Here is a 27,875-nt window from a genome sequence, read left to right on the forward strand (position 1 = left end):
CACATACACAAACACATCCTAACCATTAAACAAGGGCAGGAATATCTTAGCAAACTGCATAAAATCAGTCAGTGCTCACTTCTGTTGTCAAGAGGCAGTCCAAAAACTGATTAAGGCATTTTTCAATTCTGGTCGAAGCTCAGAAGAAATGCTTGACTGGATGAAAATAGTGAGCTGACGTTGATTAAAAGGAAAAAAGGGCAAAGAATCTCTTGGTAGATGGGATGTGCAAGCTCTCAAGATTATTTAGTGAAAAATAGGCCAAGTTCAGGCTTCGTCTGATTATCTGAGCTTAATCTAATATGGGAGAAATGAGAAGTTATTCTGTTCAAATGAACTCAGCATACTGGCCAGTTTTTAAGTCTGCTGACTGTCCTCTCCCTGGCTCCGTACTCGGCAAAGATCCCAGCTGCTGCATCTGCCGTCCGCTGTGTTCTGCAGCAGCAAACAAGAAAAAAACATTCCAAAGTAGCTGTATTTAATTCGCAAAAGTGGATTGGCACTCTGATTATGGGCATCTTAAAACCTTGCAAACACTGATAAGGAAGTGATAGTGTTAGTTACATGCAGTACAGCCTGCAATTTATGTAATATATAGGTTGAAGGAAATAATGAAATACTGCAGCACTTTGTAACCTTTCAGCATGTGAATTATGTAAACTCAAGAACATTTTAGTTTTGAAAATTCTGTGAATATTTTTACCTTATGTTGCAACACGAGGACCTGAGGAAACGCTCGGTTTGGCTGTAAGTTTGAAGAGCCATCATTACATTTGTAGCTGCTTCTGATTTCTTCTGAAGATGGGAGAATCCCAAAGGTGTGTTAGTATAATTCTTATGCACCACAGAATAAAAGTTCTGGGTGAAATCCAGTCCATCCCATATGTCTGTGTAGTATCATCCATCTAGATGCATGGTAAAACAGTTTTCCTAAAGTACATGCTTAGAGTCTGTAGTTAACTGATAGACATTGATAGGTGTTTTGGAAAGCTTGCCTGGTGAGATTCTGCCTCCAATACTTCTGGTAGCCAAGGTGGGTGCCTACGAGTCTCCTTTTAGAGACTATAGAAATACTGTCCTCCCCCCATTAACTGTACAAACTCAGACAGTTGCATTTCAAGTACTTAAAACAGAAGTACAGAGTCATGCCTGAAGTGAACTACACCCAGTCAAATGCTTTTTTACAAAAGACCAATCATTGTTCACCCTAACATTTTAGTTTATCCATACATTACAATAATGATTTCTCCCTTCTAGAACACAACTGGAGAGGATTTCTCCAGAGGGAGGTTTGTATAAGTGAGGAATTCTACCCATAACAAAGCCAATTATGGACGTTTTTGCCCCTAGTGCTTGCTGGGTTAACAGGGCCTCTGAGAACACAGTCTCCTGCCTGCAGAGGGCATACAGCTCCTCAGTTTTCCCTGACAAAATGTATGTGGAATAGGGAGAAACTAGTGGAGTATACATCAAAGTGTTCTTGTACACTGCTGCACATGATGTATCAGGGATATCTCCATGTACGTAGGGGTACCAAAAGTAATTTTGGAGGAAAAATTGGATTCTTCCCAAGCGTCCCCATATCCCTCCACCAAAGTAAATTGATACTTTACATTGCGAACACTGAAGCCTCTCTGGGACATGTGTCCAGCAGAAACGTGCTGGGGGTACTCATGTTTCTTAAAAATCATCTGTTTTCATTTGTGTCTCCATTTCCAGAGCTCCCAACACAGTGGCTCCTCTACCTCATTAGCATCCACCAAAGTTTGCAGCTCTATGGATGAAAATGATGGACCTGCAGAAGGTAACATTTGGAGGCTGACATTTCAAAGCAGTCAGTGTAGTGATAACAGCAGCTGTGTAGGAAATGAGTCATTCTTCCTGTCGGAGAAGGTGGGAGCGTTGCAGGCTGGATGACTTTCCATGAGGAGGCTCTTCAGCCGTAGCAAACTACTTAGGTTCACTCTGGATCAGATTTGATCTGGACATCACTCTTCAGAGGTATTTTTGTTGCAGAATGCTCAAGATGTTATTTCTGCAAGCAACACAGTGCTGGCTGGCTTATTTCAGTATTTTTGTCTCATCTGTCATGGTACTAAAGAACGCACAGTCCTAGGTCTTTACTCAGAAATGGATAGTCTTACCCCATACTAAGGCTTTGAGCAAGTCGGCTAAGGGGTAGTGCCTGCTTGAACTCTATGCACATATACATATATGTATGTATGTGTATCCCTGTTTGAGAATTGCTCTTCATGCTATCTGTGAATTCAGGCAAAACCCAGCCTCCTTGTGTCATACCATTCATTTTAATACTAAGCTGGACAGAGAAAGATACAGTTAAAAGCACTGTCTTAAAGAGTGTAAACACGGATCACATTTCTGAGAGGCATTTTTTTTACGTTACAGTATTTATATAGTAGTCTGTATCAGCTGCAGTTTACAGTCAGCTTTTAGAAGCATGTTAGGTATTTGTAACACTATTTCAAATACCTTTAAAAATAGTGGTACAGGAATGAACACTAAAACACGTTAAACTACAAACTTTTTGTATGCTTAGACACCGTGTAATGCAATTTTACCTAAACATCTGGTATCCAGGTTGCATGCGAGGTAGTATTATTGAGAACATTTGTTTAAAAACTAAATATTTAATATTGGGGGATGGGGAGAACTAGCACTTAGCACATGAGGAGTTTTATGGATGTCTCAGTTTACAGGATGTAATAAAATAAGTGCTTGAGTGTTGGACTTCTTTGGTACATATATTTAATCATGCTGTGTCAAGGAGTTCCAGCCCTTTTTGGAGGTTGGTCTGCGCTTGTGCAGATCACAAAGGCCTTTTCATAATTAAAAAAATACAACTTTGGTTTTGTCTTGGGGGCATATTGCAATGGGAATGGTAAACTATGTAACACTCGAATGGTGGTATGTTTGAGCCCCCAGAAGTCTTATTTTTCATTATTGTATCTGCGTGAAACCTGTTGAGTATATACAATGTCAGCAGCATGGTTTCACTGTACAGTAAGTGAGACACTGACTGAATGGTTTCCAGGCTCCTGAACCACGGACTTGAAATACATGTTATGTGCAACATCTGTGTTTCCTTCACTAACAATAAAAATGTACTAATGATTCTTTCAGAAGTGTTGGAGGAAGGTTTCCAGGTTCCAGCATCGATAGCAGAGCGATATAAAGTTGGAAGGACTATAGGAGATGGAAATTTTGCTGTTGTGAAGGAGTGTATAGAAAGGTGAGGAGGATAATATGCTTATTACTGCAAAAAATAATCATTAATGTCATGCTTTTCCTAGATCATGTCTTTATTTGTAGAATATAAACATGTAATAAGGTAACGTCTCAATGCCAGATGGAAAAACTTTGTGTCCTCTCATATGAAAAAAAGAGTGAGTTCAAGGGGCAATGTATGAATTTAATTCTTTGTGGGGTTTATATCTTTTGGGGGTTTTTGCTGCACTCCACATGATTTTACCAGTTCTTTGTGTTAAATCTTTTTTGGTGTACTTTTCTTACAATATGTTCTTGCAAGTCTCCTTTTACATTAGACCAGTGGAACATTTCACATGTAGGAGCATCCTGTAAAGATGTCAGGAAGTTTTGTTGTGTGATGTGGTGATGATGGTCAGCACAAACAACTGACCTTGGATCCATCTATTCTGCCATCTGACACTGAGGATTAATCTCTTTCATGTTTATTGTTAATTAAATGGACATCTAATTCCTGCTTTCCTGCTTTGTGCCATTATATATGCTCCTTCCAACTTTATGAGCCTCACTGCAGACACCAAAATCTAACTTCTTCAGTGACCTTTACTGTTAAGAGGTGAGAACAGTCACTGATTTTAGACATCTGCTCCAGACTAGAGAAGTCACAAGTCCCCTTAAATATTAGTGTTGCTGAAAATGTCCAGGTTGACTAGTTCAGGTGTCTCTTTCTAAATCTGTTCAGGTTTGAGTTGGCTATACCCAGTCTTAAGAGTGTAAAAAACAGGGAACAAGAACTAAGCAGAACTGCGGGTGCCTTTAAGTGGTATTGTTAAAAATGGGAGAATATGGGATATAAAAGACAGAAGGTATTTCACCTGTATGTGAAATGTTTGTAAGATTGCTTATGTTAGATAGTAACAGTGGAGAAAAGCAAAAAGCTGCCAGAGGTAGAGATGTCCAAAAGAGAGAACAATAGACATGTCAAGATTTGATAATGAAATTTCATTTAAGTTTTCTACCCCCTTTTATCATATCCTAGAGAGGACACTCTTACAGAATACTGTAACCTCACCTTTGGGCTCAAAGAAAGAATTTTTGTTCTTTGTCCTATAAGAATATTGTATTAGCCCTAGAGAGTCAGATTAGATCTCATGGCAGATGATGATAAATTAGCTTGCCTGGTTTTAAACTAGTCTCCTTGGAAAAAGACAGGTCCTGCTCTGCATCTGAAAGTGTCTAGCAAATCAGAGACCATGAAGACAGCTGCTGGGGAAAAGGAGAAGAGTGGATTTTGTATCAGCTGACAGTGTGCTTGTGGGATTTGGCCAAAGCTCAGGTGAGGCCTTTAGAGCTCTGCCAGAGTGAGTTCACAGTGGAGCTGGCCATCCAGAGGGCGATAGCTGTTCAGATCAAACCCCAGGGTCTCAACACGAAACTGGAGAATATGGAAACCTAAAGGAAGCAAAGCAAAAAATATGAAAACAAGAAAGCACTGCAAAACCCTATGGAGGGCCATGACTGATGAAAAAGATAGGTGAAAACACATAACTAAGAAAAGAGAAAAAGGCAGCTGAAGGTAAAGTGAATAGTAACTGAGAGAAACGAAAATTACAAATGAAAATAAAGAAAGGTTGGGGTTTTGACACTGTCATTCAGCTGAAAATGCCATTCGTGCTGAGAGACAGTACAAATCTGCTAGTGTGCGTTTTACAATTTTTTCCCAAGCTGAGAGAAAATACATGAACAAAATTAAATATAGGTCTTGACACACCTAAAAATAATAATGATTACAATATCCTTGAGAGCTTGAATGAAAACTGTTTCCTGTCCTCTTGTCTATCCCACTGGTCCTAGAAGTATCTGGTAGCATAGCATATCTAATGAGTATGTGCTCAAATAGCATGATTACCCGGGTATTCCCAGATACATTGTCTTGTGGTCTCTCAGTTATACCATTCCGTAGATTCCATTTATATCAGAGAGCTACTACTTTGGCAGAGCTTGAAAATTGAAGTGGAACTATTTCTGTTAGTTTCCACTTCTAAATCAGTATACCCTTACCATCACAAGTGCGGAAGGAGAATTAAAGACTCAGAGAGTAAATTAAAGCCAGTACGTGTGAAACCCCTTCAAAAACATTCTTTGCAGTCTTTCTGAGCAAAAACCACCTCACTTCAAAGTCTGATATGTCCATCATTTGCAGAGCAAGAATTGATGGGGTGATACTTGGGATAGAGGACCTTTCCACTTTCTTCTGAAGTACAATTCCTGTGTGCAAAGACTTCAAAGGAATAGCACCATGAGGTGTTAAGCAAGTAGGAATGGGTCTTGTTACACAACTTCACTGGTCATGTGGATACTTCTTCTCCATAGCTCTGAGATCATTCTGTGCGCACTGGTTAACAACTCCAGCACTTCAATACATTCACAGGCATTTTCCTCTGCCAATGAACAGTTCAAATAAAAACCAATTCAAAATTTTCAATGCGAGGACTTCTAAATCTCATTCTGAGCGTCTGTCAGCACACCGGCACACATACAAAAATACATTTAATGCATGCACAAAAATAACAAAGGTTTTTTTCTACAGTGCAACGGAAATCGCTGTGAACTTTGCAAAAGTTTAAAAGAGCCAGGTATCGAGCCTGGATGGACTAGAGATTTAACTCTGTGCCCTGCGGTAGTTCAGTGGGTCCAGACTTCTGTCCAGCCATAACGTGTTGCCTACTTTTTGTGGTACCTTTTTATTGTTTGGAGTGAGCAATAGGTGAGACGTGAGATGCATGTTTCATGGTTGAGTTTCTGGCATAGCTGTGCATATTTTTTGGCAATGTGTAAGTTGTAGTGATGCTGACAGCCTGCAGTTCTGCAGCTTTTTAGGGAAAAGGATTTGCATTATCTTAGCTTTAATTTTCTTTTTACCAAAACACAGAGCAGTCAGGGTTGTCATCTGCTTGTTACATATATGCTCCATCGTATGCACAATTTGTCCTGCGGTGTTTTTATATGTGTTCATTTTTAACTTTCAGATACTTCCACATTCTGACATTTCCTCACAAGCTCAGGTTTCCCAGTATTTTGGAGTACATGGAGTCTCCTATGGCCAACAAAAAACATCAGTTTCCTTACTCATGACAGAAAGGAAGCATTCCTAGGGCAACCAAGCAGCTTGAAAGAGACTCCTATTGAAAGAGGCTATATTTTTTCTGAGTTTGAACCCCAGATACCTTAATTTCTAGTATTTCTTGTTCTATCCCCTCCTTCTAGTCCCCAAAAATAATGTCCAGAACTCTTTCTGTTCCCTCACTGAGCTTTGACTGTAGCCACTGAACAGCAGCCCTGGAAAAGGGCACCCTGCATGGAGTGTGACTCATTTCAGGGGACTGTGGCATTAAACCCCTTTGTGGGGAAGTACAGATATGAGAAGTTTTTAATTTTTCTTTGCATAAATCTTGAACAGACATGTTGTACTTTTTTTTCCCAAGTCATAAATTTATTTATACTGCATGATTTCTTTGGATAGCCTTTTAATAGATGTCCTAATAAAGACCGTCTTTGCTTTTTACTGAACTACCCATTTTTTCTTAAATTAACAACTAGTGGTACATCATTGCCAGAGGAGTTCTCCATGTTTTAATGTGGCAATGAAAATGCCCAGTTGATTTCCAGATACAGTGCTTTCAGTCACTCACTTTGCATGTCCTATTTGACAGACTGAGCATACTTTTAGACACATTAATTTCTCTGTTTAGCATACTATGTATCAATTTAATGTATTGGTTTAACTATGTTTTGTGAAATGAAGAATGAAAAAATGACCCTGTATTCTTGAAAGGTTACCTTTCGTTATTTTTAATCAAACATAAGCCTAAGGGCAATGTAATAGATTTTTTTAAGCTGTTTAGGTTCTTATTAAAAAATGAAAATGTTTCAGTAAGATCTTTTTCTTATATTACCCATTCTCCATTTAATCTTACAGTGAAAGTAGGGCTTGTGAACAGAGCTTCTTGTTTTCATTGTTATAGTCATCTTTCGGTTTTGTAACTTGATTAAAAAATGGAAGTTGATACTGTTAGCTTGTCTAGAAGCTAATTTTTTTTATGTTAGCATTCTATATAATAGATATCTACATATATGTGGTAGTGATAAATATAAGGTTTCAAAAGAACACAATGCTTAAAAGGAAATGTGTTCTCATCCTGAACTAATTTCTCTGTAATTTTTTACTGTCTCCCCAATCTTTCACATTCTGTCCTAAAACCCAGCATATTTAACTGAATACATAAAACATTATTCCAAGGACTGACCTTTTTATCATAGCAGTTGTGAGTGCAGATGTGCAAACAAATGACTTCTTTTCATTTTAAGTAAAAAATAAGTAAGTATTTTTGATGGGTTATATTTTTTGTATAATAGAAAAAAAATCTTTTTTGTTTTGAAAATATTTGGATCTGTGGACAATATATGGTGTTTTTACATAAAAATCAGAATACTATTACAAAATTAAAAAAAAATCAAGTGATTTTTGGTTTGAAAACATTGCAATGTCTTTATTTAAAAAAAAAGTTTGATTTTTTTTCCTCAGACACACATATTCAACTGCTTTGGCTCAAGTTCACAATACCAATCAAATCTAAGCTTCATTTCTTGAAAAAAATGAATACTTGAATAGAATTCTTCGCTAGACTTATTGTACTTAAATGACAAGTATAAACTTGACTGAGAAAAATATTCAATGTGATTGAACATAAATTTTTTTTCTTTTATCTTTCCTCAGATCAACTGGTAGAGAATATGCTCTGAAAATAATCAAAAAGAGTAAATGTAGAGGAAAAGTGAGTACAAAAAAACCATTTGAGACCAAAAGAGGTTTTTTTTCCAAGAAATTATTTGTGAGAGATCAGTTTGGGAAGCTGTTGGTATTTGTCTCCTTCCTGACAACTATTAGAATCTTTTTAGTTGAAGCTTTTGCCTGCCCTCTGGAGACTCTTGAAATATCAGTATAAAAGGCTATTGTATGACTTTCTAGATGCATGTGTTGATTCTTCAACTGGTTGGTTGTGTGTGATTCTTTGTTCTTTACCCTATAATTATGTTCTCTAATTTTCATAATTCCACATGTTATAGAAAACAGAATAATAATATGAATAATTATAACAACACCGGTCACTGTGTCTGAAGGGTAGGCTAATCAAAGTAATGTCAGTTTTATCAGTTTTATACCAAGTGACTGTTAGCTTTTGAAATCTGTAACAAAAAGTTCTCTGAGAAGATGCTATCATATTGTTATATTAAAAGAGTCTGAATCAGAGAAAATTTTAAAAGCTCCCATATTTAATTTTTCTCTGCATCAGAAACATCTAATTTCCTCCATTTCTTTTTCTATGATCCACTCTCTCTTCTTTCAGTTACCACACTGATATTGTTTCTAGACATGTTCCTTCTGTAGTGCTGGAGGCAACATCTGTTAGGTTTTTCAAAAACCCTGAAGAATTCACACAGGGCCCATTCTCTCTGTTTTTTCCACTATTAATTTTTTTCCCACCAACTGGTAGTCATTAAAGATTTTTTTTGTGTGGCAGGAACACATGATCCAGAATGAGGTATCTATTTTAAGACGAGTCAAGCATCCCAATATTGTACTTCTAATTGAGGAGATGGACATGCCAACTGAATTGTACCTTGTCATGGAACTTGTAAAGGTGAGTGTTTTGGAGACAAGCTGTTTATGAATTGTTTTTATCATCTTGAGAAATTCCATTGGTACCAAGGCTTACTAAAAAACATGGGATCACAGAATAATTCAGAGTGGAAGGGGTCTCTGGAGGTAGTCTAGCATACTACTGAAAGATGTATAACCCACTGTCAGATTTTTTTTTTTAGTTTTTGAATATTTAAAATATTTGTCTAACTTGCTGTAAGCCACATTTGGAAGTGCTCTGTGGACAGTACTTTGGGGATCACCAGTTTTATTTGCTTGCTCAGAAGAAGTCTCTTTAAAAAGTAATAGTCTGCCTTGAAGTGAATTGATAATACACCCAGTCCAAAGAGCCATAAATACCAGCCTTAAAAAATTCTTCAATAAAAAAATTAAACTATTTTTTATAATTTGTGTTAAATCTAAACAATATTATGACTTTTTTCTCTGCTGATTTATATTAACACAGTGTCAGACTTGCCTCCTTGATAGCAATCTAAATTTAAACTCAAGTAAGGCAGAAGTGAAAGAGAACAGCCTGCTATGTAAAGCATGGTTGTATTCTGAAAAGTAAATTTTGGAATGCAGTATTTTATATTTTGGACCCCATTTATTTCTTCATAGTAACTTCCAGATCTCATGCATTTATTTCACTCTCTGGTAGAATTATATATTCAAACTCAATTATGAAGCTCAGACCATGTCATCTTTTGCCCCCATAATGTCAACAGTGCAGTGCAACAAGTATGAGTTTAGCTTTCAGTTCTGGTACTAATACACAAGTATGTCCCTGTGCACAAAAGGTGGTAAAAATACATTTGCACAAATTGTGCAAATTAGAACAGAAAAGTACTGAGGATGTCTTGTCCTCCATGCGTACTTTAACAAGGATACACCTGTTTTTCCCATTCACTAGTGGGATTTGTGATTCTCCTTCCTTCCTCAACTATTCTGTGGGAAGGACATCTTTTTTTCAGCGGCCGCCTCCATTTCTGTATCCTGGTCAGCACATTCTCCAGGGGCAGCCTACACCTGGGAAATCCACAATTTTAAGTGTTTAAGAACGAATACGACAATAAAGTTGTGCAGCAGCAGCATTTGTTGCAGGTCTGTTGTGTGTGCATGCTCAACACATGAGCAAATTGGGCACTCTGAACCCTGTCACCCAGATCACTCCACCCAGAGTGTGGTCCTCTTCAGTGGGCATCTTCTCTATCCATGACTAGAAACAGGCACCATCAGGGGTCATGAGACAAAGTGATTTTTGGCAAGCAAGACTATAATCTCCTTTGCTCTGATTGCAGGTAGAGATAAGGGGATGCTCTTAGTGTAGTCAGCTCATTGGGATTTTACATAGGATAATCCCAGGTACAAGTGTTTCTTAAAGAACTTCCTAATTTCTGGTCTGGAATACGAGAGCAAGTTGAATGACAAGTTCTGTTTTGTTCCATTATCTCCTGTACTTTGTGGCAGCACCAGTGACACAAGCCATGTTCCCAGTCCAGAGCTGGGAGACTGACAAGTGTGCTTCATGGGTGGATGGCCATAGATTTTCCCTGTCCTTGTGGCAGTCTGGGACAGTCTTGTTATTTATGAGGGGCTCAGGCCCTGCCCCAAAGCTGAGGAGATGGCAACATTGTCCTCTTAAGTCTGAGCCTGACAGATGCCCCACTTTGCTTGAGTGGTGCTGTGGACCTTATGGTCCCACTAGCCCTATTGTCCACCACCTCCAAGCTCTGAGGAAGCACACTGGGAGATGCTGGTGGCAAGGAGCATACCTGTTTTTTCTCTAATGGAGAGGTTACATCCTAAGAAAAAACAAAATTACTGACACTCTTTCCCACTATGAATCCCTCTGTGTAACCAGTCCCAGAATCATTTTCCCACTCCCTTCACAATCACAGCCCTCTCTCACTCTTAGGCATGCAATGGGAAATAGTGCAGCCTGAGGTCAGATACTATTAGCCATCTAACACTATTTTAATCATAATTACTGCTCTATTCCATGATAAGTGAGCTCACCATGAGATCCATGCTACTGTAGTTTTTTCCCAGTGTCCATGAGAGCTTGTTCAAAGGTACCTCAATCCTCTTGCATAGCATTGTAATCTAATGTAGCCACAGCTTCAGCCTGCATTGACAAATCCTTCATCTTGGCCCCAGGAGGTGTGCTAAGAAGTAAAAGCTGTACCTTGTCTAACCTGCCAAGATAGTAAGCACATAGCTGGTTTTATGGGTGCATCCTGCTGTGCTATTCATGGTTGAAGAATGTGCAAACTGTAGTCTCCAATGGCTTTTTAGTTGAAGTCCTACTCAGCTAAATGAGAGAGGAGGGGACTCACAACTCTTAGAAAATAACTAGTTTAAAAGATGTATATAAAGAAAACCATGCATTATATTCACTTTCTGGAAAAATCTGTTTTCTTGTGCTCTTTCTTCTTTACTCTTCAAGATTGCTGCACATGCTAAGATATTTATGCTTTTAGCTGTGCTATGGAAGGACTTTATAGACGTCTCTGTACTTCTGGTATCCTAGAGAGCACTGTTTTCATATTCTTTACTTTTATGTGGAATAAAAGAAGAAATTTAGAAGAAATATCCTGCTTCTTGAAAGTCAACTTTGTTTCTTTGAAGCAAGAATCTATTCCTCAATATTTAATTGGAAAAAAAAGACTCTACGGGCACCAGGGAAGGTATTTCTGGAAGGACATTAATTGTTAATTCACCAATTGCTGATTGTTACCATTTCATAGTGTGCACTGTTAGAATTGATTAACCATCTGTTATTGACTGACTTTTGAAGACCTGACTTTAAATCAAACTCACAGACAGGAAAGAAAGGCAAGCAGAAAAGGCTTGATACTGCAGAGCCCGGTTTCAGTTAATACCACCCTGCATTAATTGGCAGTAACATGTTTGACATAAGTGGCTGCTGAAAATCCCACCCTCACCTCATGGCAGATAGACCATTCATGGCTTTGTAAAGTGTAAGAAAAAGCACTTCATAAATACAAATATAAACACATTGCAAGTGGTGCTTGTAAAAGGAAGCAAAGACCTGGTTTCTGGCACGTTGCCTTTTTACACAGAGAAACAAAATTGTTATTCAAACCTAACAGGGGTTTGGCCAATTTAAGAAGCAAGATTTATTGCGGAGTTTCTTTTACTACTTCAGGATATGATTTCACTTTTGCAGAAGAAAAAGAGAGATCATATCATTTACATAGCAAGGTAATAAATAAATAATTGGTTACTGTATTTCCAAGTACACTTCCTCATGTGCACAGATGACAAAAACTGCATTCAGATGTTCCTGGTTCCGTTTCACTCCTGAACAGGGGATTTAAGGCTGAAATGTCATCCTGAACTCACCCCTTGTGCCTGAATAAATGATAGTGACCTGCTGTGTGAATCCGCTTAGCAGAACCTTGCAGGTTGAAGTGCTCTTTGGGGAGAAGAAAGTCTGAAAACAATTCTTCCTGATATAGCTGTCAGCTCTGTTAACTCTTTCCAGGATATCATCTCTCTTTTAACCACACAGAAAATCCCACAGACTAAATATATGCTCTCTGTTCTTAGCAGGCTACCAGGTAAGAAACTTTACCGAGTACAGTAGACTGCTTAAATGGAGAAAATTATTCTCCTTCAGATTGGCTTGACCATCTGTTAAATTGCTCTGCAGCCTCTGTCTTTTTCTGAGTTTATGTTTCTTCTGTGCGTGAACATTTGCTTCTTTTCTTCTAACTTCAAGCCAAAATCTTTCCTTCTCTTTTTAAGGTTCAGCTTCTTTCCTTCTTGCCTTTTATATCTCAGCTTGGACTATATTCTTTCTTTTGAGGCAGATGCTTTGCTGAAGTTACTGACACTTCTCCTGAGCATCTGGAACATATTAGATAAGACCAAAGATCTGTCTAATCCACTACCTCATGTTAAAAAGCAGCTGGTACAGGGGTTTCACAGGAAGGAGCTTAGGGAAGATAGATTATTTATCTCACATACTTTCCCACATGCTGATGTCTAATACTTAGGGATCAGATAATACCATGAAGTACATGGTATTGTACTTTTGCCAAATATTTGCTCTCTCTCTCTCTCTCTCTCTCTCTCTCTCTAATCCTCTATCTGGTTTAGTTCGGCTTTTTGTTCTTCCTTTTCCTTGACAGTGTGTATCTTGATGTGTCTTGAACAGTCACCAGCCAGAGTAAGAGGTTTGATGTGGTCCAGATTTGACAGTGGTTGGCTGTAAGCAGTTTCCAAAGAGCTGGGGTTTTGCATCTACAATGGGAATAAACCTGCCCTGGCATATTTCAGCTACACCTCAACGATGCAAAAATTTTAATAGTTTGTTTGGGTTTTTTTATAACAAGTAAAGTCTATTTTATCAGATTTGAGTCTTTGGTGATTCTCTTTTCCTACCCTTTTCTCTGTAACCATGATTCCTGGAAAATTTTTTATTTTGTTTTCCCCCCTCATCCTTTCTCTTTGTGGAAAAAGTGTTTACTCTGGAGCTGAGCCTTAAAAAACCCAACCCTCAAATAATCTTAAGGCTGTTGATAAAATCATGAGAGTTGGAAAAGCTGGGACTCCTCTGCTGCCTTCAGAAAAAAATTACATGTTCTTCAAAATACAGTCTCCTGTGGGTTTTTTTCTTGAAATTTTGACTACAGCAGGGATTTTTTTGCATTGTTTTTGCAGAATTATCCTTTCCCTCTTTTTTTGTTGTTGTTGTTGTTGTTGTTGTTGGACTGTGTTTTCTTTATGGTTCTACTTTGATTTTGGCTAGAGGCTCAATACCTTTGAGTAGTCTCTCTCAAAAGATGGTTGGGTTTTCCTCCACTCTGTCAAGCTTCCTTCTTAATCTCATTTTTAAACTTATAGTTTTGTCTCACATACCCTTCTTCCCACTTGCTGGCTCATCTCTGGAAAAACAGTCCAAATGTCATGGTTACCTCAGATCCCGGTGAAGATAATTTCAACTTTGAGGATTTCTGCTTAACTTTTTTTCTTTTCTTTTCTTCTTTCCTTTTTTCTCTATTATTTTCTTGTTTTTTTCTTTCACTGGTAGTACCTTCAGCTGAATTAGGCAGCATGATGAGCTGGAAATTGCACAAGCTACCCCTCTGTGTCTTCCAGTGCCTGACATACATGCTGTAAAGTTCTTCAGAATTAGCTGCAAGAGGCATCACACTACCAAAAACTTCACATTTTGTGTAGAGAAAGTGCTGGTTTCTAAAATCCATGATTTCAAAGATTTATGAGATGAAAAGAGACGATAGCAGTGAGGACAGGTAGCTAATTTGAGTTTTACTCAGAGTTCCTTCATCTTTCTGGGGTTCAGTCAGGCACTGGGCAAAAATTTGGTATCAGTCTGTTTGTGATTATAATAAAGAGTGGAAAGGGTTGGTACATGGCATCATGACAAGCAAGTATGTAGTCTTGCCAGAAATTTGTAACAGAGGCTCTGAACACACAGGTTGGCAAGTGCTGGACATGTTACAAAAGCAGCAGCAGGTGGGAATAGTTTGCAATAGATACTCCAGCCTCTTGGCTGACCATCTCAGCCATAATGAAGGGTTCTGACTTACTGATCTGCTCAGCTGGCATAATGGAGGATGTAATCACAGTACCCCTAGTTTATAGCTGCAAGTAAAACTGTGCTACTTCTTTCTTCTCCTCCTCCTCTTCCTCCTCCTCCTCTTCCTTCTTCTCCTCCTCTATAAATTATGTTCCTTGATTTTCCCTAAATATTTTTGTTATTTCATAAGCAGTATTGCTCATATCCCATGGTAATTTTGCTCCAGGGAGGAGATCTTTTTGATGCTATTACTTCCACCAACAAATACACAGAGCGGGATGCCAGTGGAATGCTTTACAATCTGGCCAGTGCCATCAAGTATCTTCACAGCCTGAACATTGTCCACAGGGATATCAAGCCGGAGAATCTACTGGTAAGTGAAGATACAGCTTTCAGTATTGTTGATAATTTGGGAGTATGTGAGAGAACTTCTTCCTCCTTCCACACATCCACTCAGTTTATTTCAATGTTTTAAGTAATTGGTTTTTTTTATTTTAACCTTTGCATTGTAAAGCTCTTCTAAGAATAACAGCCATAATTAACAGTAACATAAGGTGGTATGTCTAGACTGTTATGTGGGGCACAGCAGCAAAGTTATTCCTGGAATCACTAGAAGTGACCTTTTAGTAAACTTCAAGATAATTTCAAGTTTTTCATAAATATAAAAGTGTTCTGTCCTCAGCAGACTATTCTGTACTTTTGCTGCTGCCTAAGTAATTGGCAACACTTTAGTTTTACAAGTACGGTGCACGTAAATGCTGTGCCCTAATCGTGTCATACGTCAGAGCGGAGAGAGGAAGAGACTTCAGTGTCCTTTCTTCCCCTACTGCATCTCCCAAATAATCCTATAACACTTTTTATTAAGCCACTTTCCCAAATAGGCAGTCTAAATCTTCCTTTTTCTGACTGAATCTGCATGAACCTTATCCACTGAAGGCAATGGAAAACATACCATGACAATTAGTCTTTCTTCTAAGAATTTTGCACTCTTGAGTGCAGCAATTGTATCCTTCACATATGTTTATTTCTTCTGATAAATTAACTTCTGATTATTTCACTGTTTTGAGTTTTCCCAAGTTTGCTGACATGTTCCAGCTGTAACTCAGAATTGAGATGTCTCAATTCTCCATATATTCTGCAACCATAAACCAATGTTCATAGAATCATAGAAGATCAGTTCTTTCAGTTGTTTGCTCTCTGCCATGACATTTAGTCCTGTTTGATACTGAATAGGTTTTATGAGAATGTTGAGTCAAGTAAATCTTACTAATCTTCCAGGGAGTGGGATTTTTACAGTTTAAGTTCCTCTAGTGGACAGTGGTTTTGCTGTTCTGGGTGAGGAAGTAACCTGCCCTCGTTTTCTATAAACTGATGAAAATATACCGAGTAGAAGTTTCACTAGACATTAATGACTGATACACGTTTCTCGACCCTTTTGCTCCTTTCACTGCCCTGATGCTGGTGTTGATAGGTGTTGAACAATCACATGCCATGATTCCTTAATGCTGTACCTGTAGCGTGCAGGAGGGTCTTGGCCTAGGGCAAGGCTTGCCCTGCTGCTGTCTTGACTTGTCTATAAATGCCTAAAGTCTATTGTTGTCAGACTTAAGCTTTTGAGGGAAGAGAGAAAGGTGAGCTGAGATGGGGGCAGCAGGGAGGGGATTAGATTTGCCCACCCAGCTTTTCTGCTAATTACCCACTACCAGGTGTGATAACACTGTTCACATTGTAGCTGAATTGTTTTTGAATTACTTTTCCAGTGTTCTGTATTGATATTGATATTGAGCAGTGAGGGTGTGGCGTTTAACCTCCTGCAGCATCCTAATTCTCAAAAGCCAGCGTTTGATTCACAAATTATATTAATTCTCTAAGGTTTATCAGGTCATTGAAAGAAAAGAATGCTGCTTTAGAAGAGCACTTTGGTAAGCACCTGAGCTTACCTGAGTTCTGACCCCAGCTCTGACACTGTTCTTAGCGTCTCTGAACCTTTCTACTTCTGTCTTAGCTGTCAAATGGAATGTGTGGTTCCTTGTGTCACAAGATTGCAATTAGTTATTTTAATGGCATTTATAAAACACTTGAAAAATGTCACATGGGTCTTAGTCTTTCTAAATACTTTCTACTTGCCTTTTGTAGCCTACCCTTTTCCTTGCAGCTCTTTAACCCTTCACCTAAGTGATCAGAGCAGTATTTTTTCCTCATTGTTCTTGTGCTGTGTCTTTCCCTCCGTTACTGTCACAGTTTTGCACGTGCAGACAGCTGGTAGTGTTGTTATAGGAAGTTCTCCTGGATACTAGTGTGAGAATCAGCCCTTTCTCCACTGCCCATAGGTTGTAACTTTAAGTTTAGGGGAACCTATAACAGGCCTGCCCAATGCAGAGCAACTAGATGGGGTTGGAAACAGCATCTACCCCGGTCAATACATGTTCCAAGGCTAACAGCCCCACTAGCAGGAAAAAACAACGGGAAGAATGAGCAAGTTACTTGAGGAAAAACAAGGGGAGTGAAGGGGAACATGGTGTTCTGGAGAGGCACCCCGAAGAGGATGTTCATCCAGAGCCTCTTTATTTCATCTGTTATCAGCCCCAGGGAGAGTCTTCCCCTTCACCTTCTCCTTTCTCTTCTTGGTTTTTCCTTTTCTCCAAAAGTAACTTCCATGCTTAGAACTGATGTGTGCAATGGGCTATATATCCTGCTAGTAAATCTCTGTGAGTGTGAACCTGTCCTATGTGCAACACCCATTATTTTAGTAAATGCTTAAATATTATCCTCAAGGATAATTGTTATCCTTATATATTATCTTCAAGGCGTGAAAAGGCTACTTAAGAGTCAATTGTCCAAGAGTTTAGGGTATGCTGAATACCTGTGATGTTTTAGGTTTTTTGGGTTTCTTTGTTCTCTAGGGAGTGTCTTCCATGTTTTAATTGGAACATTTTTCATAATTGCTGCTATTTAGTATGTTTATTTTGTTAAGTCACAGGATGTCTTTATAGCCATATAATAAACCCTAGAGAACAACTTCTCTGACTGTTGCCATCTGCACTGATCACAAGAGCAGCTTAGAAAATACTGACAGTCTTTATACTAATAGGATACATATGGTGGCACACAATTATGTGTGGCTGCATTCAATTAGTGTTGTACAATTACACAGTTTTATTGCTTAGTTAAAACAGTGAAAGCACTTCATAGTGGGCAATTTGCACTAATCCCCATTTCTTTAATTGCCCTTCAGTATTTAAATGCAGTGGAACATGTATAGCATTTATTCTGAATAACATGAGCATTACATGACCTTTCCCATTCCTTGACTGGCAAGTAACATACCACAGCTTCACATTGGGCTTCTTTTTATATGGAGTTACAACGGGGTGAGGAAAAGTTACTTTCTTCAGTTTTACAAGTCAACTGAAATAGTTTTCCAATGAAAGTAATTCGTAGAAACAGATGAAGTAAAATACTAGAAAATACACAGTATCAAACCTTCTGCATTGGTAAATGTTGCCAAACAAACCTCTTCCGTAATTAGTTTCCAGTGTAGATGAGTCACACAAGGTATGGTCTGTTGAAGGAAGGAACTTACATTAATGTTCACTAGGTTAGCACAATGCAGAAGAAGTTTTATAAAAGGTAACTGCATAAAATAGAATACAAAATGCTAATTAGGCTGAATCCAGCTCTGATGTCTAAGTACACACTTTACATTTTCAGCAAGCGAATATTTAAAGCCCTAGTCTCTAGACTTTAATTAAAACTGTTGTTGAAATTAGATTTATTACTGCCATTTCAGAAGAGCACTTTCTTTAGTTTCAGGAACCAGATGTATTTAACAATCTGTGTTTTTAATAAAACCATAATTGCCTTTTTTTTTTCCTGGTGCTTTTCTATAAGCATATCTTTTTTTCTGGCTTAGTAGAAGAGAAATATGAATCCATTTTAAATTGCTGGTCCTCTTAAAGGTCCGGTTGAATTCTTAAAAATAACATAATGAAAGGAGAAGGACTTTGTGTATTCTGAGTGTCTGCTTGTGACTGTATCACCTGGTAAGCAGAGATTCAGGACAGAGAAGGGTTTTCTCTCTAGACATGACTAACATTAACAAAGGAGAAACTGGAGGATGGGGCCTGTATAATATAACTAGTTATGAGCTATAGCAGATCCATTGTGAACAGTAGTGAGAGACTTCAAGAATTGGTTTTGTACCAAATGAACTGTTCAAGGGTCCCTTGTAGAATTTATTGTATATTTATAAGAAAAAAATCTAGTATTTTCTTCTTCAAACAGTTGTAAATAAACGTGATTTAGGAGTAGCTGGTCAAGATATGTATTAAGAATGATTTTGGTTTTGATCGAGAAGTATGGTATCTTCTATTTATGCACAGTTTTGCTGCGAATTGTTGTCAGGATATCACTATTGGGAGCCAGACTACATGGAGCTTTGATTTGAGTTGCAAAATAATGAAGTGATGCATATATACTAAAAGAAGGGCCTCCTGTAGACCATTTCTATTTTTTTAAGGTGCCGTTGTAGAAAACATATCAAAATGGGAAGCAAGAACTCAAACCAGCAGCTGAATTTTAGAAAGACTCACAGCCTTGTGTTTAAGTTAGATACATTTTTGTATATTTTATGTAAGTTTTCAGTGATTACAAATTTAGGGCTGTTCTTTTGCTCTGAATCGGCCTTTGAAATTGTGTATTTTTTACTGATGTTTTTAGTGTTTTTTCTTGTGACTGTATCTTAATCTCCCTTTGTTCCCGTAAAAACCCATGAAAGATCATGCTCCTGCTGTAAAGACCATGTTTTAAGACAGGATTGTCATGTATATCCATTAGCAGCCCTAACTGCCTATGTCCCACTGATCATGATGGTAACATGCCAGTAAGACACTGGTTGGTCTTGAGTAGAGGACAGTATGTCTAGGTGAAATAGTCCAGCCAGGTTTTTGTCTTGTGATTTCAACACACAAAGAAGAATCTGGAACAGTGCAGTCACTTTTGTATTATCTAAGTAGTTGAAGTTCCTCTGCAAACCTTTAAGCTCTCTACAAGAGCTTTTAAACTCAAAACCCTACGCTGTGAACTGGCTGTCAGTGGGGAGTTAACGTCAGAAAGCCACTGTTGGAATGCCATGCATTTACTTCTGGGTTTTAGTGTCTAGCAAGTGGTATGTCCTTTGTTGGCCAACTGGTGAGATAAGTCTTTCCTGAACACCCTGTCTATGTTCAAGGGAATTTGTCCAAATCATCTGTGAATTTTCTAAGCTTACAGAGGAATATGTTGAATGTAAAGAGGAGAAAAATTACTGTAAAAAAAAGACGGAACATTTCAGGCAGTTAGTAAATGATATAGTAGTTACCTTGATGGTATTGTGGTAAACTTTTGAATTTTCCTCCTGACTTAGGTTTATGAACACCAAGATGGAAGCAAGTCCCTGAAGTTAGGGGACTTTGGCCTAGCAACAATTGTGGATGGACCTTTATATACTGTTTGTGGGACCCCAACATATGTAGCTCCAGAAATCATCGCTGAAACTGGGTAAATCACTTTTAGTAATGATTCATTGATGTGTACACAGTGGAGCATATTCTTGACATTGTGCCAGATAGGAGTTCTTGCAATTAAGATTTTTATGCTGCCTTTGCTTGGCTATGTTGCAGAACAATTTAATTGGAAGGGACCTCTGGAGGCTGTCTTATCCAAACCAGCTCAGAACAAGGCCAGCTGTGGAGTTGTATTGGTCAATCTCTGCCAGTTGTTGACCTCAAACTTCTCATCTTAACACTGAGTTACTAACTAACCATTTACAGATACAAGAAGTAATTCTTAGCAGTTTCTGAGAACAGTTTAACTACCATTCACTTAATTTTATTTCATTATCACACACTGTCCTCTTCTGATTTGTTCCACAGAGTAACTGCCTGCTGGCTTGAGCAGGCTGTGTCACCTTTGCAGATTTCATGATGATAGGCATCACTGTCTAACTCAAGAATACAGCCAAATTTCTTCTGCGCACTCACACATTCTGATCTAATTATAATTTTAAGATGTAAATGTAAAAAATATTTGAAAGCAGAATTAGGATTGATAGGTAGGTAAAATTCAGATGAGAATTTATAAGAAATTATTAATAATTCTGAATGTTTCCTCTCTTCTTGCACTGTTGTCCGTAGGAGTCCAATGTCTCTAACCATGTCTCTCACACTTCTAGATATGGCTTGAAGGTGGACATCTGGGCAGCGGGTGTGATTACTTACATCCTGCTCTGTGGTTTTCCTCCATTCCGTGGGTATGGACTGATCTATTCAACCATCCTTGTTATGCAAACTAGTCCCTATGCCGCTTTTGCATTAAGCACAGAGATTGCCACTGGTAAAAGTTCTCTGCTCCTAGGGTTTGGGTTTTTTCCTGTGCTCTGCACAGTGTTTTACACAAACCCCATAAATGTCTGTGATTTTACTGTAAGATCTCTGTCTCGTGTTTGTTTATTTTAGTTCAGACTTCATTGTATTACAAAACAAGAGCCTCCATTACAGGTTCTGTGTGCCTTTGCCTGATGTTTTAAATACACAATGAAATAAGCTTATTCTTTCATGGGCCAAGCACAACATATTTTGTGGCTGGTAAAAGGTATTTAAAAAGTAAGCCACTTAATAAGGACATGTTGGATCTTTTATTCCCCTCAAAGCAATTACAAACTTATGGGTAATCCTAAAGACTAGCAGGTTACTTCCGAAAGAGTGCACCAAACTCACTGTGTTTTATGATCTCACCATGCACACCTATGGCTGCATGCTTGGGGGGAATCAACAGCTCCCCTAAGCATACTAATGGATCAACAGTTAAAAACAATTTCAAAAAGTCTATTGGAACCATTTCTGGAAATAATTTTTCTTTGGGTTTTGTTGTTGGTTTTCTTTGGTTTTTACCTTACAGAAGTGGAGATGACCAAGAAGTACTTTTTGATCAGATTTTGATGGGACAGGTGGATTTTCCATCTCCATATTGGGATAATGTTTCTGACTCTGCAAAGGTGAGTTTTATAGTTGCTGATACTTTCTTCTCCGTTATTATTTCCAGTGAGAGTATCTAATGCCTGTTGTTCTTTCACAGTGCTGTATTTGACATGTCTCATTCATCTTGTGCTATACCTATAAAGTCCTCTGGGTCACTGAGTATGTTGTTGTATGGTTACTGTCTGTTAGACTCCAGGTGGTTCTAAAATGGACATCATATCGCTATGTGATGTTGCACACAATAGAAACATGAGTAGCCCTTACCAATTGAGAAAAATTTAAATAACTTCGCTTGACCTACACTTCTTAGTTTGAAAGCTCCCTGGGACTGTGCTTTGTATGGACTTATGGGGAGGACCAAGTACCAACCTGGAGCTTTTGAATATTATGTAATAATATTATGGGGAGGCTGATTTCCCTTATTAATCCCATTAGACGTTATATGGGTTCTTTCTGTCAAAGAACTAGGCCTCCCCATTGCCTTATTGTTGTATTGTGGTATGAAATACAGACTTGTTTGGGTCACAGTTCTTAGACTGTAGCCTTTGGTGTTCTAAAGCAGATACATCCTGCTTTTACAGATATGTGGAGGGTGATCAGGACTAGCATTTTAGCCTGTTAACTAGTGAGGTTAATTAAGGAGATACAGTCATAGAATTGGAAGTCCTCTAAACCACATCACTGTGTTGTAGCAGGCTTCATTTCATAGCATCATAATTAGGAACTCTGCAAGTCCTTTGCCAGTGGTGTTTTCCTGTGAAGCTCCTTCTTCGAAATAGTGCAGTCTAAAATATCTGTTTTGAAGCATTAACCTATCCATTTAACTTATCTTTGTCACTAAGAGTTACTAGCTTTGGTCTTTGTTGATACACCTTTATTTGCTGCCATGTTGCCATCCCGTTTTCGCCATGCACTCCACTCAGTGGTGGAATTATATATATGTTTATTTACACACTAGTTGAAAACTAGGTAATTGCAGAGAAATTCAGAGGATACAAAAATGTTTTTAAACATTGGGGTTTTTTTAATATTTTCTCTGACATTTTTACAAGAGCTTAATGTAAAGTTCTAGATTTGCTGGCTCTTTTTCTTACAGAGAAATTGTCTTTTTCCTAATGGGAAGCTAACCTAATTTCATGCAACCATCTGTTTTGCACATTATGTATTAAGAGCTTTTCTGTTAAACAGTGGCTTCAGAACTGTAACTCAGAAATGTCTTCTAGCTTTTCAAGGTACGGATAGATATTGATTTAAAAGTTCATCTGGATGTTCAGCAGTTCATAGTTGTTCTATTTTTTAAATAATATATTTCTGCAGTTGGTAGTTCACTCTCCCTTTGAGCACTCTTACAAAATCAGTTAAAGAGCTCTTTAGTGAGTGTTGATTTGTTCTTTAAAAGTCTTCTCTAAATTTGACCCAGTGTTCCATTTCTTAGGAACTTATCACAATGATGCTTCAAGTAGATGTAGATCTGCGGTTCTCAGCCTTGCAAGTTCTTGAGCATCCATGGGTTAATGTAAGTATTTTCAGACTTGGAGATGCTTCTTGCAATTTGGCATCTTTGAGCTCTTTCCTGTCAAGTCCCTGCTATGCCCTTTCGAAAGCCAGCACATTCTAAAAATGCCACAGATTTAACTGGAAATAAGCTTGGTTACACGCTTATTTTAGTGTATCACATGTACCTTGGAGTTTACACTATTATATGCATGCTCAGCTACATTTTCTCTGAAATATTTTGAGCCAGATTTTCAACAAATTTCAATGACATTTGATAAATTTATATGTCTAAAAATCAGCTTGAAGCTTCAGTGACACATTTTGTTCTCCTAAAATCAGGTGGACTCAAAAATCTCACAATCATGATTAAGAGTTGCTGCAATGTAGTTCATAGTATTAAGCTACTTGATCCAGAATGAAACAAGGAAACCTTTAGAATCATATTTAGCTTCTGATGATAATTAATATTTGTTAATTATTTCAGACTATTTAACATGTCTTAAAATATTTGGATGACAAGCAATAAAAATATGGGACAGTCTATATTCAAATTCAGAAGGGACAACTGAGAAAAGAAACACAATTGGGATGAGCAGAGAAAAAAAAATGAAAGAAGAAGAAATAATGCTTTGTTTTGTTTGTTACAAGCTTGAGTGTGCATTCCTCCCTGGAATAAAATTTGGTCCCTCAGCTGCTGTATCCAAAATCCCTTTCCCACTAAAACACTGTTCTAAAAATTCAAATATACAGTAACCTCAGATGTTAATCTTTTTTTATGAAAATGTCCTCCATATCATCCAGAGTAGTGGTGATCAGTTAAACATTTACCAAGTATATGTTTTAGACTTGGAGGCTTCCTTATTGCCCAAACCATTTTTTTTAAAATTGTAAATGCTTTTATCATGCAGAGGACTTCTATGATGTACAAAGAGTGCAGGAAAACATCTGATGAAAATCTTTTCATTTTTAAGGTGACATTCAAGCACCTGAAATACTAATTTTCCTTGATGCCAGGGACTGTCCTTGAAACACAGTGTTCTGTCACAGTTTATAATGCCTTTTGGTGATTGAGGTGTCTCTGTGTCCCCATGGGAGGAAGATGGGTGGAGATTTCTGGAGTTCTGCAGGGGAAGAGATGGAACGGACTGATTAGAAGCCACAGAGAGGCCAGGTGACCCGCAGTGTCAGCAGACTCATCAGCACACTGCTGCTGAGATTACTGAAATGTCACCTGTTTACACTATTTAAGGATGTGGTCGCTTATCTTCACCTTTTTCTGAAAAATATATTTGAAATATTAATGCTACTCCCAGATACTTTTTTTTTTTTAATTCAGTTACACCATGGTGTGTTTTAGGAAGCCATTTTAGCGCAATATATTAAAAAAAAGAGTGCAGCTCTTTGTTAGTAACCTGATGGTGATGGTGTGCCAGTAACATGAGGATCTGCTCTCTGCCCTCAATAGTACCTGCTGATGGGGATGGGAGGGGAGAGGGGACGGAGACTAAAGCCTTTTAACACTCCAGAGCTCTGCTAACAAAACCTTGGCAAATTCCTGGGTTTCTGTGCAATAACATGTGGAACCCTTTGCCAGAAGGTGCTGTAGAGGACAAGTATAAATGGATTCAAAAGGGAATTTAATAAATTTTTGGAGGATGACCCCGTTGGAGCCTATTAAATATAGTGGTCTGGATATAAGTCTTGGCTCACAAAGTTCTTAAGTACTTGGTTGGCAGGAATTAGAGGACATACAGGGAAAGATCTACTTGTCTTTGTTAAAGGTACTACTTCTTAACAGTGACAACAATGCGCTGTCAGAAACAACATACAGTATTCCATTCATCTTTGGTCTAGCTCTACTGCACTTCTCATAATTTTATGATGGTAATAATTCTCTGCAATCAAACCTGTAGAAGTTTAATCTGTAAGTAAGTGAAACAAATATTCCATGACCTTTTTGTAATTCCTTCTTTTCTGCCCAACTGCTGCTTTTAGCAACTGAGACGAATCAGCATTTTGTCTTCAGCAATACACTAAAGATAGTTCATAATGCAGATCAAAACTGCTTTTGAATTCTCGTATGTGTCTTCCAGATATTTTTTCTGAAAGACGAAAAAACAGTGCTGGGACCAGTTCAGAAAAGTGCTTGAACATTTTCCAAACATTGCTCCTATTTCAAGGCATCACACATGGAAGCACTTAATATCAGGCATAAAATTAACTAGATGGCACTATAATCCTAATTCACATTAGGAGAAATAAGAACATGGCTGAGTTGAAACAGGTGCTTGAATGATTACATGAAAAAAGGCATTTCCTTGAAGTGTGTCTAGCCTAGTAGACACACTAGAAGATAGCCTAGCAGGGTCAGCCTGATGATGCACCAAGGCAGAATGGTACACTGGTGTTAGATCCAGCTATGCATCCCCCTGCCATCACTTCTTTGATCAGGTGCAAGTCTGCCACATAGCCTCCCTCTATCTCAATTTCCCAGCTTCAGGACAGGGAATTAATATACTCATCACTTTTTACAAAAGGTTCTGCAATCTATATGTTGTAATTACCTGAGCAATTATCTGCATGCTGGCTTTCTGAGAAGATATGGGGAATTTTCACCTACGTTCCATTTTCACAGGTAACCTGCTTAAATACTTTTTCATGGCATCAAATGCTGGACTTTACTTTCCCTTTCTGTCCTGGTTTCAGCTGGGATAGAGTTCACCACAAAAGTTTTCTTATGTCAGTTTTGAACCTATTCATAGAGTGTTAAATCTACAGCTAAAATACTAGATAAAACAGCTGGCTTGAAAAGTAGGCATGTGTTTTCTTCAACAATTTTAAGAAACATTTTCTCTGTTTGATCAAACCTTTGATAGAAGTGTTGTAACTGCTTACACTGTATAAAACCATTTTGTAGATTGTAAATAACCATTCCACTTTATAGCTGCTTACTATGTGATTACTTGGTAAATTGCTGAGATTCCTGGAATGTGCTTTGACAGTTTCAGTAGGAGCAAACTCTCATTTTAGTTTCAGTTTTTGCTATAAAAATAGCTGGAATCCTCTTGGAAACTGCAAAACTTGTTATGGTCAGAGTCAGACCAGTAAAGCAGTTCCTATGTCAATGATATCCCAGCTGTTTTCAATTCAAAAAAACAAAACCTGAAAAGATGTTGGCTACATGCCACTGCCACAGATGGAGATCTTGAATTCTAAATGCAATTCAGCAACAGTTCTTTGCCCCCTTCATTTAGTTTATTCAGTACAGTACACTTGGACCTGGAAACAAATCCATCTGTTTATACTTCCCCTACGGGGACCCCAGCTCTTTCCTTTACCTGCTCAAAGTCTCTGCAAAGCCAAAGAATTATAAAAGAGACTGGAAGCTTGAAATCTGGCATTTTAAACATTGATGGTATTGATAACCTGAAACAAGCTACAGGACAGACTTACTCTTTTTTTGTTGTATAAGTAGTAACTGTTTCCTAATACATCATTGAGCAGCAAATGCTGAATGACTGCATTCCCTAAATCCTTCTCTGTTAAAATAATCAACATAAAATCTGTGTTGTTGCTGAAGGAGGAAAGATGGCACACAGCAGCCTAAAAAGAATTCGGAAAACTGGAGCTTTTACATATTTCCTTCCCTATGTTTGCCTTGGAAATTTGTGTGCAAAAGAAATGAATAACCAAGCAATAAGTAGCAATAAGCTGAATATTTGTAAGGAATTTAATTTAAAAAGACATTTCTTGTTTCATAGCTGCACCACTTTTGGTTACACATTAGGACACTTCACAAGGAAATATTTCCCTGTAATCTCTAGAGGAAACTGTTCAAAAGCTTTTCCAGCGCTTCTATTTGCTCTGTTTTCCTCCTGTTATTTGTATAATAATCTATTCATCTGATGATTTTAGACCTGGAAAGTAAAGGTCTTGTGACCAACTTGTGAAATGGATATAAGTGCTTCAGGGCAGTAGGAGTCTGGGAATCCTGAGCTTCATTACATCTTTTTAACACCTCTTTTTCCTTTGAGTGGTGATGTCTCCTGCCACAGAGAACAATGCAAGTATGAAACCAGTTTTTATTAATTACTGGAATGACTCCAAGACACTATGCCTCTTTTTTTTTTTGATATTATTTTGATTTCTTTCAAATAGACCATGAAATATATTTTGTGGAGGCTGATTAAAAACAAAAACAACAACCAACAAACAAACAAACAAACCCCAGTAACACAAAAAGCAGAAGTATTTTAACATTCCAAGGAGTTTACATTGTCCATGTGAAAACTCAGATTCTGGACCAGAGTTTTCGAACACTCAGTGGATTTTGACTGTCCCATTTCTGAGTCATGCACAGGAGAGCTCTTCTTTCAGAGCATCAGCAGTCAATGTTTTCTGAAGCTCTTGACCCTTTAAAGTTCCCAGACTGAGCACCAAAAATCACTAGTCTTCTTTAAAAGATCTTGTGATTACTGCTAAATCTGAGATGAAATTCTGTGGTCCTAACCCACTGAAAAAAGCAAAATCTTGAAAATAGAGGAAAGGAACAGTTAACCTCTTTGGGGTCTGACATCCTTCCCATTACAGCAACCCAATGAAATTCTTGTCAGCAATGTTTACCCTATTCTCCAATTCTACAACTTACCCTGATGACTCTGGTCAATATGATGTTTTTGATTCTGTTCTTTTTTTTTTTTTCACTTCTTGTCTTTTAAAAATTCAGAGCAGCTTGTTTTGTATTTAGTTAAACAGCTGTCATCTCTCACCCTCAATAGCTATCTATTTTATTTTTGACTGAAGTGATTCCAGGAGCCAGCTTAATATATACTGACTTGTTTATAAAGCACACTTGAATAAAAAA

The 27,875-nt window shown here is 37.9% G+C and overlaps 1 protein-coding gene across 5 annotated transcripts in view; it reads left to right on the forward strand.

The window, feature by feature from the left end:
* The window catches only part of DCLK1 (doublecortin like kinase 1), a 246,565-nt gene that overhangs the window by 193,200 nt on the left and 25,490 nt on the right, over positions 1–27,875 (forward strand). For all 5 annotated transcript variants that reach the window (XM_027650913.1, XM_027650922.1, XM_027650903.1 and 2 more), the window contains 9 exons: positions 1,720–1,804; positions 3,142–3,250; positions 8,003–8,060; positions 8,808–8,927; positions 14,725–14,871; positions 19,903–20,036; positions 20,710–20,787; positions 21,435–21,531; positions 22,950–23,030. In XM_027650913.1, the coding sequence (XP_027506714.1) occupies positions 1,720–1,804; positions 3,142–3,250; positions 8,003–8,060; positions 8,808–8,927; positions 14,725–14,871; positions 19,903–20,036; positions 20,710–20,787; positions 21,435–21,531; positions 22,950–23,030 (909 nt within the window). The remainder of the gene's footprint in view (positions 1–1,719; positions 1,805–3,141; positions 3,251–8,002; positions 8,061–8,807; positions 8,928–14,724; positions 14,872–19,902; positions 20,037–20,709; positions 20,788–21,434; positions 21,532–22,949; positions 23,031–27,875) is intronic.

Source organism: Corapipo altera, unplaced genomic scaffold (assembly GCF_003945725.1).
Source record: "Corapipo altera isolate COAL_440 unplaced genomic scaffold, ASM394572v1 0, whole genome shotgun sequence".
In the NCBI taxonomy this organism is placed as follows: domain Eukaryota; kingdom Metazoa; phylum Chordata; class Aves; order Passeriformes; family Pipridae; genus Corapipo; species Corapipo altera.